The 20,830-nt window shown below is 43.7% G+C and overlaps 1 protein-coding gene across 1 annotated transcript in view; it reads left to right on the plus strand.

Moving 5' to 3' along the window:
- Positions 1-20,830, plus strand: part of ENTHD1 (ENTH domain containing 1) — a 75,697-nt gene that overhangs the window by 24,907 nt on the left and 29,960 nt on the right. Inside the window, exon 4 of the mRNA XM_090042069.1 lies at positions 8,032-8,161. Coding sequence (XP_089898195.1) covers positions 8,032-8,161 — 130 coding nt within the window. The remainder of the gene's footprint in view (positions 1-8,031; positions 8,162-20,830) is intronic.

A 20,830-nucleotide genomic window follows, 5' to 3' on the forward strand; every position in this document is an offset into this window, starting at 1 on the left:
GCAAATAGGTCTTCCATGACCATTTCATATTACACTGGTCACTAGGCCTGCGTGAATGGGCAGCTATTCAATCTGGCTTTGGATCCAACCGCTTCGGATACCAGCAATCCGATCTGGAGCTCCATACCGGGTTTTTGCTTTGATTTGGCTGAAGTGGCTCCGAAGCTTCGGAGCCGCCTCAGAGATCTGGCCATAGGGTATAATGGGGAATCAATGAAATATCTATAACTTTGTTGTTTTTCGTCTGATTTTGATGAAACTTGCAGGGGTGGTAGCATCTGCTGAGGGAATGAAGCCTACCAAGCGTCAAGAAGATTGGTGTAGGGGTTCAGGGAGATTTGCACCCCAAATTCTTGAAAGCAAAACTCATGTCATGTGTATGTGTTAAACCACAGGGGGGTGAAAACTGCAGGGGTGGTGGCCCCTGCTAAGGCCACAAAGCTTGCCAAGTTTCAAGAAGATCGGTGCAGGGGTATGGGGGGAACTGCAGCTCAAGCTGCTGACAGGCAAAACTCATGACACGGGTGACACTGTGTGTGTTAAGGCACAGCTGGGTGAAAGCTGCAGGGATGGTAGCCCCTGCTGTGGCCATGAATCCTTCCAGCTGTCAAGGAGATAGGTGCAGGGGCGTTCTGGGGCCCTGCACCTCTAGCTGGTGACAGGCAAAACAACAAAGTTATGGATATTTCATTGATTGCCCATTATACTCTACGGCCAAATCAGTTCTGAATCTTTTCCAAAGTGATTCGGAAGCTCTGAATCAATTCAGAAAGCCTAAAGCTTCCAGAGATTCAATTTGGATTCATAGATTCGGCCTCCAAATCATCTCTGAATCCGAATCATGAACTGAAGTTTTGCACAGCCCTACTGGTCACTCTATGCATCTTGGGTGTCCTACTTTCTAAACTGTTACAAAGGATTTACATGTGTTGGAAAATATCCACATGCACACACAGCACAATGCACAGCATGGAGCCTGTTACATGGATTTTCACAATGATTAGTTTCTTCAGGTTTTTTTCTTTGGCCTTTATTAGAGGAGGCCTTTGTATAGAGCATGCTGCCAGCTAGTTTGAGCCATGGTGTCCATATTACTGGCCATCTGGGAGAAGAAATCCAGGACCATCTGAAATTTGTCATTTACAATAGTTACATATATAAGTAAGGAACTCTTAGGCAGTCCTAAAATAGAAGTAAAGTCTTATGAAGGAAGGAAAAAGCATAAGCAAATTGTACCTGACAGTATAAATCATGTTTATTTCTGTTGAGAATGAAAACAAGCAAAGACTGCACCATTTAAATCTCAAAATTTAGCTAACTGACACTAGCAATGCTTTCATTGGGATCAATGAAGCTTGCTTCCTAATTTGTGGGAGTAGATCTTTGGTTTGGAGGTTTCTACCAGCCAAACCTAATTTAGAAGCCACACCTCATAAACTGGTAGTTGAGAAGAGTGCCCCCTCTAATTTATCCAATATGTAACAAACAACACCACCAATATTTCATCACATTTCTTCTGCAGTCTAAACCAAGAATGCCATGTAAATGGGTTGTGTCATTGTATAATGCAGCAGTTGAATTTCTCCAGAAACGTCTCTGGTGTGTATCAGAGCTAGTGGCCAAGATAGGCATCATTTGCAGTGGAAAGAGGACTAAGAAAAGATCAAAATAGTGAAGGTCCAAGGGAAGGAGGCTTAGGCCAATTATTGTAGGACTGGCTCATGTGGAAAATGTGTCCCATTTATAATGAGCCAGGCAGATTTCTCAGAATTCACACTTCTGCAAAATCTAAAGTGCTACTTAACCACTTGGAGATTTCCTGCAATGTGGTAGTGATGGACAAAGGAGCATCACTGGCTCTGTGAACCAAGTGGACTGGGGGCTTAAAGAGCTAGACCCACTTCTGTTATATCAGGGTTCAGAGATGGAGGTGGAGATTATGCCTATGCCAAGTCTGAAGGATGCAGAGTACCAATCCAGGAATGAGAAGCCCTCTGCAACAGGTATGCTTCTATTTATTGTATAATGCAGCAAGGGGCTAATTTTGCAAGCTTGGAGGTTGGATAAAGTTTTCCAAGTTTCTGTGAATGTTGATGGTGGTGTTTGTGGCTGGGTTAATAAAGACTCACATGACAATGGCAGTGCCCACCCCTTCTCTTCCCCCATTCCTACTTGTCTATTTCCACTTCCCCTATAGAACCCAGAGCAACTGCTGCCCCCTGCCCTCAATTCCCATGTTATCTGCTAGATGCAGATCTTCCTCTGTTGCTTTCCTTCACTTTCTATGGTAGAGGTCAACGGTCCTGTTCTGGATTGAGGTGCCTATTTCAACACACATGCACAGTGGCTTCCTGAGGTCTGCCAGATGGTTGACTCAAGGGATATTGAGGGGAGGAAGAATTCAAAGGTAACAAAGAAATCGAAGTGTAAGAGGTCTCAACGTAAAAGCTAATAATTTCAGGAATTATGTATAGGACATTTTGGTCAAACTGTTTGTATGATGTCTCTCTCAATTCATACAGAAACCAGGGCAGCCAATTGGCTGGCTACTCTCATCTAGCTGTAATAAAATCATAGGAAATAAGGTGGAAGGGATCTTACCAGGTCATCTAGTTCAGCCCCCATCTCAAGGCAGGATCATCTCTGGCTACAACATCCAAGTGTTTGTCTATCCCACTGTTGAAAATTTCCAAGGATGGAGATTCCCCAGTTTTTCTTGAACCTATTCCAATGCCTGACCACCCTCAAAGTCAGAAAATTCTTTCTAATTTCCAACCTAAATTTCCCCTGCTGCACCTTGAAGTCAGTGCTCCTGTCCTAGTTATGGAAAAAAAGCCTATCTCTATCTTCTTTCTAATCACCCTTCAGATAGTTGAAGACTGTTATCAAATCTTCTCTTCTCCAGTTTTTTCAGCCTTTTCAGAACCATAGCCATTTTTGTTGCTCTCTACTGGATGCTTTCCAATCTGTGCACATCCTTCTCGAAGTGTGGGCCCCAAACCTGGACATAGTGGTCCAGCTGAGGCATCACCAGTGTTGAATAGACCAGAAGAATTACTTCCCTTGATTTGCTAGTGACATTCCTATTCATATAGCTTAAGTATGCTGTTGACTTCTTTTCTGCACAACAAAAGCACACCATTGGCTAATATTCAGTTTATGGTGTACTGTAACCCACCAGGTCCTTCTCTGCAGTGCTGCAGCCTATCCAGCCACTAACCAGCCTGTATATGTGCATACAGTTATTCCATCCCAAGTTCAGGACTTTGCACTTGTCCTTGTTGTATCTCATCTGATTGATTGCAGACCATTTTTCCAGTCTCTCTAGGTCATTTTGGATCCTAGCCTGTCCTCTGGAGGTCTGCAACTTCACCCAATTTGGTGCCATCCACAAATTTGCTAAGAGTGCACTCAATCCAATCATCCAAAACATTAATGAAGATACTGAATAATACTGCACCTAGCAGAAACTCCTAGGAAATCTCACTTGATACCTCCTGTCAATTAGGCATTGAGCCATTGGTGGTTAATCACTGGGTACTCATCAGTGCATAAAAGTTAGTCCAAGGTGTATTATGTAGGCAAATGTACACATTACACAGGCTCTCGCACCAATTCTAAAACATCAGATACATTTCAGATACTAATTTATTTTAGCCCTTAGTTCTCCTCTTTATCCCCTCTCCAAGTCTCAAAAATTACGTTGAAAAGAAAACTACCCACACAAAACAAGCCTTTCAGCCTTGTTATCTGTTCTTGGAGCAATGAACATTAGATTCTCTCTGTACAGCAACTCAGAAGAGTTCTGCATTCCCAGATCTGGTTCTCTAAGCAGGGGTCAGTAACCTGTGGCCCACAGAGCCCTTGGACCTTGCTTGCAGACCTGGGGAACTTTGGCAGTTTGGCAGTAGAGATAAAAACACAGAAGGCAGCAAAAATGTGACGATCTAGAAGGGGTCAAGTATGGACACAGAGCAAAATTGCATCAAAAAACACCATAGTATTAAAAAACACCATAGTAATGCTCTACTAGTACTTCTGTAGTGCTACCAGTTTGATTAAGCACAATGCCATTAACCTACACATTTACCATACTATAAACGTTAATTTCACTTCTTTAGACATTTAGAGGAACTGTATCCCCTGTTCACTTCTCTATTTTAGTCTGAATTTCTTACGAGCTCAAAACTTGTCAGTTTCAGGTATTAGAATAAGTTTCAAGTCAAATGCAACTCATGTTTACAAAATAAATTGTAATATAAATCTTTGCCAAATTTGAACAGAACAGAAGCTCCAGAATTATCAGTTAATATTTTTACAATTATTTTTCATTGCAAGGTAATCTTTGCATTTCCTATTTAAGGTACCAAACAAAAGGGCAGAAATATTGTGTGAAAGATGTCTCATAGTAATTCCAGCCCATTTTTGCTAATTTAAGAAACTTGAATCACCATTCAAACTTTTGGATATTCATCTGACTTTAAAAAGATTTCAGAGCTGTGCCAGTTTCTAAGCAGTCTAGAAGAATTTGGACTTTTGAAATTTCATATTTCTTTGTTGGGAGAAAAATGAGCAGACAGTGACTCAGGATATTCTTTGTCTGGTTTTCTTATTGTTCTCCTAATTGCCTTGAACAAAGCAACAAAATCAGAAACAAGCTCACACATAACACAGCACCACTCTCAGGGTTGGGAAGAAGAGCTTTGTATTCAAAAAGTCATCCTATGCATCATCAGACACTTCTTCCAACTTCTGTGCATTTCTGTATTAACCCACCCCAAAACTATTAAAACCCCTTAAAATAATATACATTTCTGTCCTTCACAGCCACTGCCACCAGCCTTGTGTCGCTCACAATTACTCATACCTCCAAGGTTCATGCCAATCTCTCTGGGGTTACGAGAGAAAAAACATTTTAATGTGTTCTAGGAAGTCATGCTTTTAATCTTATCTGTGGGATAAAAAGTTATCATTGATAATAGCAGACATTAGCAATAGATACTGTTAAACCAGTGCTGACCTAGTTCAGCAGCAAGTGTAGCCAAAGACAGGCAGTGGTCTAGCACTTTTTCAAGCTACTTCTAGTTTCCATTTGTTTTAACTCTTTGTGTGATGGGAGGAAATCATCTTAAATATCACATATTTTGATTAAATTATGTATTTACATGACTACAACAGTAGCAGGCTGAGGAGCCATAAGGTTTGTACAGAAGTTACACTTTCCATGTGCTAAGGCTGCCAAACTCACTCTGTAGCTATAACATAACAAACGTTCAGGGCTGTGGAGCACTTTAAAAATGTAGGATGGCATGAAAAGTTAACCCTTCTCTGATGTAATTATGGTGGACTTACCCGAACAGCCTGACACGCTGAGCTTGGACAATCCTCATCATGATTGGTGGAGCCCATCCACCAATCAAGGGAAAGTCAGGGAGGGGTTCGCCCTGCCCCTGCCTAGGCAAAGCAGGAAAAAAACCCCGGACCTGGTTCAAGATCAGGCTTTGCCAGGTCTGACAGAACCTCAGGGATGGAGCCTCTGAGGTGAATAAAAGGAGCTGCATGCTCCGCATGAGTAAGATGTGCCATGGGACAAAACAGAGCAGAGCTAGAAAGAGCTGCCAAGCAGGGCAGTTCCTGTTGCCCCAAAGAGCTCCAAGAGACTGTCCACGGTGGTGGGTGAGCAGGGGTTGGCTCTGGCTCTAGTACATGGTGCACAGAGCAGTGCACAGAGATTTGGTGCAGGTGACACTGCACAGAGCTAGAACCTGGGAGCAAGGAGCTCATGTCTGTAACCCCTGGTGTGTGGCCAGGGTGCGGTGCAGGTGCTGCCACATGGAGCTGAATCCTGGGAGTCATGATAGGCAGCAAGGGTTTGCCACCTCTGGCAAGTGGCTAGGGCCTCTGTGCACAGGGATGGTGCACGGTGGAACCTAGACCCCGGGTGCCAATAGCAGCAGTTTGGGTTTCTAACCCCTGGTGTGGGGTTAGGGGTCAGGACTGATTTTGCTGCTGGAAGGGTCCCAGAGTGAACTGAGTCCCAGCATTGCATGAGGCAGCCCGGGCCTCCAACCCCAGCGAGAAGGCAGTAGCCTCCAGGAGCAAGTGACTGCTCAGGGCCACTAGCAGGCAGGTGGCTGGGATGGAGCCAGAGCCTGAGAGGCTTGGCAGCAAGGAGTAGTTTGGGTGGAAGAGCGCTGATCCCCCTTTATGGCTCCAGAGTCATGAGTTATTGGGGAAGGGTTTCCCACAGGGGAGGACACCCCTTGGAAGAGGGGGTGGGGAACTGTGAAAGGGCCCTGAAAGATAAGGGTCCTAGCCATCCCTGGAGGGTGAGGAGATATTGGGAGCCAGCTCTTTTCCCCTTTTTCAGGAGCTGGTCCCACGTTCTTTTCCCCTAGAGGAGATTCTAGTAATCACAATGATATTGATACCATGGAGGAGGGTATGCACTTCATATTTTGTATCCAGTGCCTCATATTTTGTCATTAATAACCATTTGCTGTTTATCTGTTATATATCTGGATGTGTATATGTATATGTCTTGTTGAACCCTCCCTTGTTGAACACAGTATCAGAAGAAGGTGCTTTAGGGCAGAGCACCTTAGTGAACCTTGTACAGTTTCACATTGAAGGTTAGTTTTGGGCGATTACACCTGCATCCCAAGGGCCCTTGCAAGGCAGGGCTGGTGCTTGTAGGCAAGCATTGGCCTAGCCCTGCCCCTGGGCAGTCACAGAGAAAAGGAAAACACCTCTGTCTTCTCCCTGTACAGCCATATGGAAAGCAAGGGGGGAAGGGCTAGGGAAAGGTGCAGTCTGGCAGCCTCCACGGAGGCTGCTGGAGTGCCCCCACATACTGGCCAGGGCTGGTGCAGGCAGGCTCTGAGCCCCCCATAACAGGCAAACAGGTTCAATGATGCTCTAACTATGGCACTTTTCTGTAAAGTGCCATAATTAGAGAGCCTCCCAAAACAGGCTGCTTAAATGTCAGTACGCACCCAAAATCTCCAATTTTGGCCTTCCATCAAAAAAATATTTAACATAGTAGTTGGCCAGATCTTCAGCTGGTGAAAATCAGCATATCTTCACTGATGTTAGCAAAGTTACACAAAATAACTTTAGCTGAGGACTTTGTTCCAACGTACCTGGATCTGGACTCATTCCCTGCATAACCCTGGAAAATTATTTCACTTTGTTTTTAAATTCCTTTTCCACCCTACCTAGAAAATTAGAATACTAGTGCTGTACCTTACAGTCATGCTGCAAAGTTTAATCCTTTAAATTTAATGTTTATTAAGTGCTTTTGCATACCTATATGAAAGGTGCTATGAAACTGCAAAGTATTAGTAGTGATATTAAGCAGGCAATTCAGCTAGGACTGGTAAAGAAATTCCATATTCAAATACAAGACTTTTCAATAATAGCAAACGAAACATAGGGCACAGACATTTTTTAATTCCATTTTTTCTACTAAAATGTGCTGTACCATGAAAGTCACCCTTTAATAGAAAACAGATCAAAATAAATCTCTTAATATTTTAAAAGGTGATCAGAAAAGCTTACAAGATGTTATTAGAGGGTTCTGTTTTTCTGTGATAATAAATGATAATATTACTAACACCTGCAAACCAAAACAACATGCTGCATTATTTATGGTGGTTTAGGAACTAGTGATTTAAACAACTGCAGTATGGAAATGTAGAACCCTGAACTCAGGTCTCAACAGGTAGGTAAGTGGGGAAAAAATTGACTTTTGATGATATTTGCTTTCACATATCTATTTGTAATAGTCTGAGTCTTCTATAGTAGGTAATTGCATATGTGTCTCATACATTTTTTAAATACCTAGTTTATATTTGATAGTCAGTGGTTTCACTAAAATAAATCCAATTAAACTAGGTTGCAGTGTTTAACACCCTGCCCATTTTGGTTTTATACCCAAACTCTGAAGTGCTCATTTTCACTACTGCAGTCAGTGTAGCTTGCATCTGAATGTTCACTGTTCAAGTTATTTCTGTATGTTTTCTCTATCAGGACTTGATAGTGTTTAGTGAAGATGAAAAGACACCTACCTCCACTTTTCTACCACCATTTCCTGCATTGAACTCTTCTGATGAACGATCACCAGTGGTTAAGTCTACTGTCAGCGATTCCTGGAAGCAAAGTAAGGTTAAACAGTTCAAAATCTGAATAGGGGCAGAAGTTTGGCATGAATACAGGATCTTTAATTAACTGAATTTTATCCAAATAAGCCAGTTTTGGAAGTACTTTATTTAACCACTTGATTGCTGAATAAAGTAACTTGTAGATAAAGCAGGGTGTGTTCTGCCCCACTTATCATGAACAGCATTTTGAAGTGCTTCCAAAGAATGGTTAATTCCTGTGGATACCAGGAAGGAAACAGTTGAAATGGGAAGATCTGAAGAAAAATCATTCTGCTATAGATAACTACCCATGGATTTGAATGCTCATTCTGTTTTTTGTTTTGTCTCTTTATGTTCCACACTTTTATATTACTCAGATCTTCCCTAGTACTCCTTTAAATGCAGGATGTCAGCCTCTTTGCTTGTCCCATGAGCACTATCAAGATTTACCTTTTTTCCTATGCTTTACTTTTCCATGCATTGCAAGCACATTGTTTACACGACTGTAATACAACAGAGCGTGAGATCCAACTGAAAAGGCTAGCAGTATAGCTGAATATCAGTCTGTTCAAAGGCAGAGAGGAAGGGTTCTAGGAACGGAATAAGGTACACTATGTGAGGGAGAGTAGATATAAGGAGGCAGCTAGGAGTGGAGAAGGACAGAGAGATGTCAAGGGAAAAGAATCACCATGAGTGGGGCAAGAGGTAAAAGGGAGGGAAGGAAGAATTGAGGGCAGGGTAGGTACTGGTGCTGAGGAAGAGGTTGTTTCAGTATTGGGGGAGAGGGAGAAATATGAACCTTAGGCCTTGGTACACCAGTTAATCACATCTTAAATAGTTACCCAGCCACATATCAATGCAATTCAATGCCGGAGCAAAGCCGGGCCGGGGCACAGGATGGAGCTGCAAGCAGCTCATTTGGGAAGGTGTGGGGATGGGGCAAGGGTGGCTCCTGCTGCTGCACACATTCCCAGGCAAGCATGGGGGGGGCATGTGCCCCATGGATCTGTGCACGGGGTGAAGGCGGGCTGCTGCTGCAGGCTTTGCCCCGGGTGCCAAACTTTCTTGCTAGAACACTTAAGCAATTAATGGCATAACAAGGAATACGCCACAAGGTTATTATCTAAAATATGTGTAATAACTTTGTGGCTGGTTCCTGTCATGCCATTAATTGAATGTGGGGCCAGGCTGATTGGGGCTTCCAGCCTCCAGAGTAAGGATGTGAAAAGTTAAATGATTAATTGTTTAACTGATAAATTCAGTGATAACTGGTTAGTAGGGCTGTGTGAAGCTTTGGGTACTGATTCAATTTGGAGGAGATTTGGCCTGATTTAGCAGCTGAATCTCTGAATCCAAACTGAATTGGGAGACCAATAAAAAGGTCCAAATCGAATTGAAGCTTTCCGAATCTATTCAGAAAAGATTCGGAGAGCTTCAGAGAGATTTGGGCAGTCTCTGCTCACTGCTGCAGGGAGCTGGACCTGGACTCAGTGTTGGTAAGTGAAGGAGGGGGAAGGGGATGGGGACCATGGGGGGACCCCATCCCCTGCTTGTTCCCCCAGCCCTCCTGAGCATGCCCCCGACCCCTGCCCGCTCTTCCAGTCCTGTCAATGGCTGCCCCGTCTGGCCCAGCTCCTGGCTCTCTTTGTTTGTTTGTTTTTTAAAGCCTACACTCACTGGCTGCTGCAGCGGCTGTTGGGGCTTCTGGAGGCTTGTGGCAGAGTCCTCCCATGCAGAACCAGGCAGTGGGGAACCTTGACTCCCCCACACCTGGCAGGAGCCAGTGTGTGCTGGAGCCTGGTGGGGCAGCCATTGATAGGGCTGGGAGAGCAGGTGGAAGACGGGGCCTGTTTCATTCGGTGATTCAGATGAATTGATTCACGGCAGTGATTTGAATCACCGAAATGAATCGCTGTCCTCCAAATTGGCAGAATCTGAATCCAAAGCAAATACTAGCCACTTCGCACAGGCCTACTGGTTAACTTGGCTCCAGGCAGTCACAGTCTGGCACAGAAGGGGGGAAGGGAAGCTGCAAGTGGCACCCCTGCAGGGAGGGAGGAGCAAGGAGAACAGGAGAGGAAAGGGTGAGAGAACTAGTACCCATAGCCTAAAAGGAAAACAGCCAACAGTCTAATAACTCATCAGTTAAGCAGTTAGCTGCTCCTCCTTCACAGGTGCTCCTTCCTTCCCAGCAAGGGCTTCAAATGGGCTGTGTTGGTCCGGCTAGGCTTGCCTCCTTCCCCCCCCCCCCCCCGCACCAGTCAAAGGGCCCCCAGCATTAATGGTTAATTGTTTAATGATATAATTAGAGGAGGCTAATGAAATATTTTTTTTTTAAATGATATTTACATCCCTATTCCAGAGTGCATGGGAGCCCTTGACTCCCATGTGCTCCTGAGGCTGAGAGTGCGGATCAGCTGATTGCTACTCCCAGCTCCTGGGCACCATTGAAATCAAGGGCTTTGATAAGCACCCAAGACTGAGAACTGTGATCAGCAGCTGATCTGAGTCACAGGGGTGTATTGGAGCCCTTGACTCTGATACACCCTTCAACTGGGAGCATTGACAGATGAGGGGCTCCCAGCCTTCTGGGCACAGCTGGAGTCAAGGGCCTTACTGTACCCCTGCAGCTGGGAGCTGTGCTCAGCTAATCCAGGCTCCTAGCCCTGTGGATGCATAGTATAACCTTGTGACTGGGAGCCCCATCAGCTAATCCAGGCTCCCGGGTGTGTGTTACTGTCAGTGTAGGGGGAGCCTGGAATAAGAATCCTGATGCCCTGCACCAGCAGTATGACCTGATGGGAGCTGCTGCTCAATCCTACAATGCACATGTGGCATGGTAGGAAGCGTGATTATGGGGATTGCACATCAGATCCCATAGTGTCTTTAACTGCATGTCTGCCAGGGGCCTTACATTTCAAAATCATGTCAGAGAAATCGTTGCAGTTCAGTTAATATTTTTTTTTCTGACCCAGCTTGCAGTCTACCTTGAGAGAGAGTCTCTGAAATTTGAGTTCTTTCTATATTGATTTCCAACAAATGATACCAGTTTAAAATATCTCTCTGTAGGTAGGAGCAATTCTACATCTCCCAAATATGCTATGCACTTTCTCCTTTCCACTTCATTGGGTTTTAGGGTCTGGTGGCAGAGATTCTGAAGTCAGAGTTTGAGTCTTCTCTCAGACTTGCACCCAGGGTTAATGTCAATCAACCCAAATGTGACTAAGTTTGAAGTTATTTGGGATGGGAAGCTGACAGATGCATGTGATGCTAGGCACATCTTTCTTTTTGTGCCATTTGGCAAGATAAGAGTCAGTGCCTTAATCAGGCTAGCCTAGTGGGCTACTAGGTTTAGGCAGACTTTAGGACCTGACTTCAGTGGATAAAGAGCTAGATCAATTTCCTTTAGAAACTCATTATTCCTGCGTGTGCCTTTTCATGCAAGAAGACATTGCGGGGCTGGGGGGGTGAGAGGAATAAGCAGGTGGAACAAGTAAATTCTAGAAAAAGTTTGCATGCTAATGCTTGCCTCCTTAGCAATGGGGCAGGGAGGGGGGCAGAGTCACGTCAAACAGGAAATCTCAGATTAGTAGCTGAATTGGTTTTGCATTTTGAAGTCTTCTATGAGGCTTCATTCAACAACTCTCCACATTCTCAATGAAGATGTGAAACAGAAGACTTGGCACTACTGTAAAATTATATTTAGGTATGTGCATAAGATGCCTAGTTGGAAGAAGAAAAATCCTGTTAACTTTTATTCCCTAGTCTTCCCTACCTTTAAAAATATGGGAGAATGTGTCACCTCATTATTTGTGTATGTGAAGCAGGCCATAAATGTGTCTTTCTAAAAAGCCTGTCATAAAAATGGAGTGGTGTGAAATGAGAGGGTTCATTTTTCATCCCAGTGAATGCAATAGGTCAAAGCCAAAGCTGCTTGCAGTAAAAGCCAATTAGAGAATTGAAAGATTGGAAGGACTTAACTACATATAGGACTGCAGTCTCCCTGTATTTATCCTGCAGGGGAAAAATAATCACCATGTCATGTTAGAAAGTCTAAAATAAACTTGAGAGACTGTAAATTCCTCAGCATTGGGGGCTGGATTACGAGTTCCGGGAGAAGCAATCTTTAACATGCCTTTAACAAATTTCTGCCAGAAGACAATCATAAAAATCCCACTAGTTTCTAGATTGCCTCTTATCATACCTGATCAGCACCGGCCTTGTCACACTGGCTGCATCACATGTGCATGATACTTGATTTCACAGATATCATGTGTGGCTGAGCTCAAAATGGAACCCAATCACAGGAAGGGATTTAAGATAGTTGTTCGTCTTTTTTTTTTAAAAGAAAACAGTTCAGCTGAAAGAGAGAATCTACATTAATTACAGTTCCTCTTCTAGCTCCCTCCCACACCTCCCAGTGTATGCTATTCTAAGTTCAAGTCTTTTGCTGAGGAGTATACCAGCAACCATTATATTTAAGAAAACATACTGCTTTGAATCCAACTGCGCCATACTGCCCTATTGTTTTGAGTTTCCTGGTAGCAGGGATTGAGTTAACACAGTGAAACTTGTATATGACAGGTCTGGTGCAAGTTGTGCGGGTAGCTATTGCAGTTATCTTTCTGTTTGATTTCTCAGTGAACATTGTTTCCATTTTGGGTACAGACTTAGCATTAGAAGTAATTGTTTGAGGTATGTATGAATTGAGGGGGCTAGAGCATGTCTACCTGGCACAATTCAGTGCTGTGCAGAGGTACCCACGCTAGCATGGGTACTAGAAGCACTATAGCTATCGTACTGTGGCACTCCTGGGTTAATCGGGGCCAGATCCAGGTGTGCAGTAGCATGGTATCACTCCCCTTTAAGATCACATGAGAGAAGCAGCATCCAGGGAACTTGTTCAAGACCCTAAAGCAAGTAAGAATTCCCGCCCCCTGCCCACCAATATTACTAGGGAGGGATTTCCCCCTATGCTCAGGAGCATCTCCCTTTCCCTCCCAACCCCCCTCTCCCAGTTGCTGCTGCTGCTTCCTGAGCTGCTTCTGCCACACTCCAGGCAGGCTGCAGAGGGAACTAGGTTCAGTTGGACACCATGGCAGCAGGTGGTGGGTACTCCTGCCAGGTGCTTCCTGCCAGCCAGAGAGTATGCTCAGAGATTTGTGGGGGGATGGACCTGCCCACCACCACTGGTTTTGTGGTTGTCCTTGGCTGAGCCTGGGTGGAGCAGGCAGGAGCAGTTGCAGAGCTTCCCCTGCCCTTGAGTGAGGCTGGGAAAGTGGTAGGCAGGGGAGGAAGTGAACAGGAGTGGAGGGAACATGCTGCTGAATACAGATGAGAAGGGAGTGGGTGCTGAGAGCATGAGGGGTGGAGGAAGGGTTCTTATCTGATTTGAAGGCTTAAAAAAAAAAAAAGTCCCCAGCTGCTGCTCTTGTGGCATGGGCTGCCGCTCCAGGTGATGGGGAACTGGAGACAAGGGTGCTACCATACCTGCAGCTCTGGTTGCTGCTCCCACACCTCCATTTGCAAAATCCTGGACCTGCCCATGGGGCTAGTTAGGTTTGCTGAGAAGCAAGATATTTTAGCTGAAATGGAGCACCACACTAACAATCCAAAGAACTTATTTTTAGCCTATGAGGAAACTCAACCTGTAGATAATGAACAATATGATAGTATAAATAAACAACAGAACTGCTTGGAAGCTTGCAAAAGCACATCACTTGCCTCTTCTGTCCCTGGCTATCAAACACTTTTCAGTCTCAGTTGTAAAAATGTAAAAGCTACAAACACGCATTTCTCTTTCAGTCCAATTTTACTTGGTAGCAAACATGGAAAGTTTTGTTTTTAGAGTTAAACTTATTCTAGCTGTATAAGCAGATCCAATACAGTTAGTTTTATTAGTCTATTATAGTAAATACTATGTATGTTTTCCACCTACAAATTCAATTTCCAGCATTGCTTAGACCTCAGCCTTAAATCCCACTAAGAATAAGCAAAAAATTATAGTTCAAACTTTAATAAGCAGCAGCGACCTGAAATTGGTGCAAGCTTCTTAGCTCTAGATAAAGCAATGACAGTTAAACCACAGCTGAAACCCGGAGAGGATGCCTGAGAGAAGCACATCCAAAAACCTGAAACATGTAATTCACTGTTGTCAAATAATGTGAACGAGGTATGACTATAGTAATTGTCACTGAAAACAAGAAACTTAAGTGATTTCTCTTCTCCCCCTACCCTTTTTCTAATTTCTCATTCTGGCATCTGCTCTTCTCTGCTGTGCATTGCAGTGAAATTTCAGGGCAGACTCTTATTGCACAAAACAACAAAAAACTGAACATGGATTATGTCCAAAGCTGTCAAATTCCCCTGAAGTAATTTTGGGGCGAGGTCCAGGAGCTTACTCTCTTTCTTCTAGCAGCAACTACAGCCAAAAGTTCTCCAGAATGCAGCTTTTACTTCTATCCAGCTAGAAGGATTTCTTCAAATACCGCACTTGCATTTTATTTCCTTTTAAATTGCCTTGTTCCACAAAGTAGTCTGTGGGCACACAAGTCATCCAGCAGATGTGGAGCATGAATTAGATTTTTTTTTTTGATCAGATATTTCCAAAGAGAAGCCTTTTCTGTCTCTAAAGATTTTTTCAGTGTCTTATGTGATTGCATTATACAAATACCTTTGAGTGTGCCAGCAGGCATATCTCTGAAAGGCTGAGTAGATCTAAAGCATGGTCTTAGGCAAGAGAAGTGTTGAGCTTTAAAGTCCCAAATCATCCTCTAAACCAAGGGTTTCCAAACTGTGGTATGTGTACCCCTGGGGGTATGCCAGACATCTTTGTGGAGTACACAGGAGAAATTGTGTAATGGTGGATTTTTCATTCTAATAATACTTAGCATTTAAGGGGTTAAAATATAAAACATGTTGCTAGTGATGTGGCAGCTGGTAAATCTGGAAGGGGTATGGAATAAGAAAGTTTAGGAACCTCTGCACTAAATTCCATTTTGACATAAATTGAGATCTCTTTCTGTTTTCCTATCAGTCTTATACTAGTGGAACTACTGACTTCAGCTGAGTTATACTTTCCTTGTTTCATAGGTGCTTGGGTTGGAAGGGTCCTCAAAAGATCATTGAGTCTGACCTCCTGCCCTGGGCGGGGAAGAGTGCTGGGTTCATATGACCCCAGCCAGGTGCTTGTCCAGTCTTCTCTTAAAGACCCCCAAAGTAGGGGAGAGCACCACTTCCCTTGGAAGCCCATTCCAGATTCTGGGAACCCTTACTGTAAAGAAGTTCTTCCTGATGTCCAGTCTAAATCTGCTCTCTGTCAGTTTGTGGCCATTGTTCCTGGTTATTCCAAGGAGTGCCCTGGTAAACAGAGCAACTCCTATTTCCTGCTGTCCCGCCCTGATGAATTTGTAAACGGCCAAATGATCCCCTCCCTGCCTTCTCTTGTGGAGGCTAAACACATCCAGGTCCCTCAGTCTCTCCTTGTAATGCCTTATCGGCAGGCCACTAACCATATGGGTGGCCCTCCTCTGGACCCTCTCAAGGTACTCCAACTGCAGCCTGACCAATGCTGCATAGAGGGGAAGTATCACATCCCTGGACCTGTGATGTACCTGCTAATGCATGATAGAGCGTGGTTACCTTTACTAATTACTTCATCACATTGGCAGCTCATTCATCTTGGAGTCAACTATCCTCTGACATCCCTTTCTGCTGCTGTGCTGCTGAGAAGGTCATCCCCTAGCCTATAGGTCTGTAGGTGATTCCTTCTCCCTAGGTGCAGCACTTTCATTTGTCTTTGTTGAACTGTATCCTATTCTTTTCTGCCCACTTTCCCAAGCTGTCCAGGTCTGCCTGGATTCAAACCCTTCCCACTAGTGTGTTTACCGTACCCATAACTTCATGTCATCCATGAATTTGGACAGAGTGCTCTCCACACCTTCATCCAAGTTGCTGATGAAGACATTGAATAGCACAGGTCCAAGGACCAAGCCTTGGGGGACCCCAGTACCCACATCTTTCAAGGTTGATATTGACCCATCAATCACCACTCTCTGGGTGCAACCCTTAAGCCAATTTGCCCCCCACCTGGCTGTGTAATCCTCTGTTACAACCACTCAGTTTGTTTATGAGAATAGGATGAGATACCATATCAAAGGCCTTCTTAAAATCCAAGTAGATGACATCTATCTCAACTCCTGCATCTAAGCATTTTGTGATCTGGTCATAAAAAGAAACAAGGTTAGTCAGGCAGGATCTACCTGCTATGAATCTGTGCTGGTTGTTCTTCAGCATTATTTTCCCTGCTGGGCTCCCAAAAATGTGATCCTTGATAATTTTTTCAAAGGTTTTTCCCAAGGATAGAGGTGAGACTAACCAGCCTGTAATTACCCAGATCTTTCTTCCTCTTCTTGAAAATAGGGACCACACTGGCCCTCTTTCCAGTCCTCTGGGACCTGACCTGAGCACCAAGAGTGTTCAAACAGCCGTGCCAGTGGCTCTGCTATGACACTAGTCAATTCCATCAGTGCCCTTTGGATGAAATCATCCAGGCCTGCCAACTTAAACACATTCAGCCCTTCCAACTGTCCCTTTACTAGGTCAGTGCTGACCATTGATGGGCTGGTGTTTCTCCTGTGCCTATTTATAATGCAGTTGGGAGATTTGTCTTGATCCATGTGCAGGAATACAGAGGCAAAAAACTCATTGAAGAGTTCAGCCTTGTCCCTCCTATCTGTCACCAATTGCCCTAGCCTGTTCTGTAGGGGTCCTATGTTATCCTGTGCCTTTTTGCTCCCTGTATACCTGAAGGACTTTTTGTTGTCTTTTAATTTTTGCTGCTTTGGCTTTCTTAACTGACTCCCTGCAAGTGTGAGCCAAGGAGGTATACTCTTCCTTGGTAGCTACCCCCTGTTTCCACAGCCTGTATGCCTCTTTCTTTGCTCCTAGGCTTTACTGGATTTCCCTGTTCAGCCAAGAGGGTTTCTTGGCCCCTTTGCCCCATTTTGTGCAATATGGGATTGTCTCCTTTTGCATCTGAAGGACTGCTCCCTTGAGGAATGATCGCCCTTCCTGGACCCCCATCTCACCAATGCTCTTGATCTTCAATGCCTCACTAATTAATATTCTGAGCACATTTTGAAGTTAGCCTTTCTGAAGTCTAGCACTTCTGCCCTGCTGGTTACTTTTCTCACTCTACACCAGATTTTGAATTCAATCAATTGATGGTCACTATCTCCTAGGTTACCTTGTACCTGCAGATCCCCCACCAGGCCATCCCCTGTAGCTAGCACCAAGTCCAGGAAGGTGTTTCCCCTAGTGGGACTGTATACCTCCTGCATTTAGGTGGAGGTTTTGTATGCAGGTTAAGAACCTATGTGAGCAGTTGGATCTGGATGACTGCTTCTCCCAGCAGATGTCAGGGTAGTTTAGGTCATGGCAACCATGTCCCTTGACAGTACAGCCCCTGAGAGCTGCCTTGAGAATTCCAGGTCTAGCTCATCCTCCTGGTGTTGTGTTCTGTAGTAGACCCCCACCACCAAATCCCTTTTTTCCCCCCCATGCCTCATGTATTCTAACCCACAGTATCTCAATTTGCCCCTCCTGTGATCCCATCTTGATTACAGAAGATGTGTATTGCTCCCTAACATAGAGAGCAACACCCCCACCTTTTCCCCAACTCTATCATGTCTGTATAACCTATAGCCCTCAATGCTCATTGCCCAACCATGAGTAGGGTCCCACCAGGTTTCAGTTACTCCAGCCAGATTGAGTTATTGCTTACAAGCAGGAGTGTGAATTCCTCCTGCTTGTTCCCCATGCTCCTAGCATTAGTGTAGAGACATTTAAGGCCTACAGTGGGTGCACTTGGTACCCCACCTGTCCTGATGCCAGTTGGACCCCTTAGTACTTATCTGGGCTGATCCAGTGCATGGCTTGTGGCTCGCTGATTCTGGGTTCTCTTTGTCCTCCCCTGAACCTAGTTTAAAACCCTACGTAGGAGATCAGCCAACCTGTAAGAGAACAGACTCTTCTCTTTCAAAGAGAGATGAAGACCATCACATCCCAGGATGCTCCTTTCATGGAAATGCAGACTGCGGTTGAAGAAGCCAAAACCCACACAATGGCACCAACTCTGGAGCCACAGATTGATTTCTTCAATGCAGGCTTCTTGATGATGACTGACCGGAAGGACTGACTTTAATTGCACCAAGGCAAGCAAGAATAGATCAAGCCCATAATCCTTTATTATTGAATTTAGTCTAGACTAGAACACGAGTTGCTGCAGTTAAGCAGACCACTGGTCCCTCAGTCCAGTATGCCTCTCTCCTGCAGTGGTCAAACTGGGTGCCTCAGAATATAGCTAACATTCCTAGCCAGTTATGTAATGACGTGTGGATGGTTGGAACTGTTTCTTGACACATGTCAAACCAAATATAAGGAGCACTAATATCAGGTTACATAGCTTCAATATTCATGAATTATTATTTTGCTTCATCACAGCCCCTAGGATTATCACAGACTGGACCTAACCTCCTTAGGAGTTCATCAAGGGGTGAACATAGTTATTTTCCAGGATTTAATCTTTTTTTTTTAAAAATCCCCTCTTTTCTGAACATAATCAGAAAAAACCTGTAATGACAAAATTCTTCCATTGCCATGGTGCATGCTGTAGCAGCCAGACTTCTCTCATGTTAAGAAGAACATTTCCCCACTACCTTTCAATTTTTTAAATTTTATATTGATGGAGAATTACAGGAGAAATAAATGGTAACTGCATCTCATCCCTAACCTCCTCTCCTTCCACTTGGGTTACTTATCTTTTACAGCAGTAAAACAAATTGAGTTGTAAGCTTTAACCCTACCTGGGCCACCAGTATTGGAAGTCACTAGGAATTGGGTAGGTTTTATTACAGTTCCCAGCATACCACCCTACAATTATTCCTTAATTTACTCTCCTAGCTCAGGAAAAGTCCTGTGTCCTAGTGTTCCCTTTACTTGGTTCATAGTCTAACGTCCGTTAGCATTGTCTTAAGTTTTAGCAGAAGCAAATTGCTTGGAAGCAACGTGGTATGATCGGTTCCCTAAAACATTTAGGCATGTTGCTTGCATAGGTGTCCCCGTGTATTCCTGCAAAAAGTGATATGGTAAGTTATTCCCCTGTCCTTTCATGTACTTGCTTAATATTGTTTTGTTTGGAGGCTCAGCATGTGAATGATACATGATGTTTCAGATCTGTACATTGGTAAAATTCAGATGTACATTGGCAAAATTGGACTGGGGGAAAATGGCAGGTTGAATTGGCAAAATTTGGACTGTAGGATTAACTTGCCTTTACCTTTCATGATGCCCAGCCAATGCAGTACCAGACTCATTTTCTCTAAGTCAGACAGGCAATTATTTCCTTTTTTCCCTTTGAATCAGAAGTACAGGCAAGTAGTAACAGACTGCATTAGTAAATTACAGTCAATATTTTCCCCAATAGAACAATCAGATCCATTTCAGTTTAGAGAAAACAATGTATTTTTTCTGAAGTACAGCAGAGAAAACAGAAAATAAGTGATTTTAAGCGTTAACTGCCTGACAAGATAACTACAGTGAAACACTGAAAGTAGGCTATAAACTTTACAGAATAATTGTCAGGCTACCCATTTAAAACCAGGACAAAGACAGTTATCTAAACAGCCATGAGCTTCCCCTTGTCCTATCAGTGTTTGCAAAATGCATATCTCACACTCACACTCGCAGGATATCCCAGCTTTGAGAGTAAGGTTTGCTTTTCAGAGACCCACTTGGTAACCTAACCAGCTTGATTTTTAACAAATGTAGCTAATACATGTCAACAAACTGATATTCAGAATTCACACAAAATAAATATTGGATCAAATAGCCATTCAGTACAGACTGTTATAGCTGCATCAAGTGGCACTGGTGGAGGATCTGCCCCATTGTTTGTTAATATAAAATCAATTCAAACAAAGTAATTACCATACATTGCTAGTCCTAGTCGCTCTTTCTTTCCTGAGTTCTTACTAAGGTTGTGTGAGTAGATAGATAACTTTGAAAACTGTTTTTGAAAAATGGAAAAAAAAATTCAGTTTGGATTGAACTAAAATGAAAGTCTTTGCTTTTTCTTGCTGCAGCAAGAAACCAAGCATTTTCAATTAATTCAGCCTGAAACAGAGAATTTGTTTCCCTCCCAGACATTTTAACAAAAGCAAGGCAAGTAGAAAGCTAGAGTTAGGTACCATTTGCAAAACCAGGAAGGACTAGTTTATTCTACTTCCTTAATTGCCCAGTGTTTAAGCCATTCATTCAGGACATACAGGACAAAGTGCAAATCCAGTCTTTGCTTGATTCAGAGCAGGGATTTGAACTAAGTCCTTTCACCTTTCAGGAAAATGCCCTAACCAGCAGGCTGTGTCTTAACCATAATCACCCCTGGTCACATCACTACTATTTATGATCATTGTTTTTCCATCCTTGATGCTTCATTTTCATGAAATGTGGAAGTTCCAAAGACAACTAAATCATATTGGGCATATCTACATGAGATGCTATGTCTCCATAGCAATGAGCTATGTGGCAACGTAATGTCAGTGGGTGCTAACTGTGATGCCACTGCCACTGCGCAGTAGGGTTGGAAACAACAGTGTGCTGCAGTACTGTGCAGCCATTTAGTACTTGCT

This window comes from Crocodylus siamensis, chromosome 4 (genome assembly GCF_052110815.1).
Source record: "Crocodylus siamensis isolate JL-2025a chromosome 4, ASM5211081v1, whole genome shotgun sequence".
Classification (NCBI taxonomy): domain Eukaryota; kingdom Metazoa; phylum Chordata; order Crocodylia; family Crocodylidae; genus Crocodylus; species Crocodylus siamensis.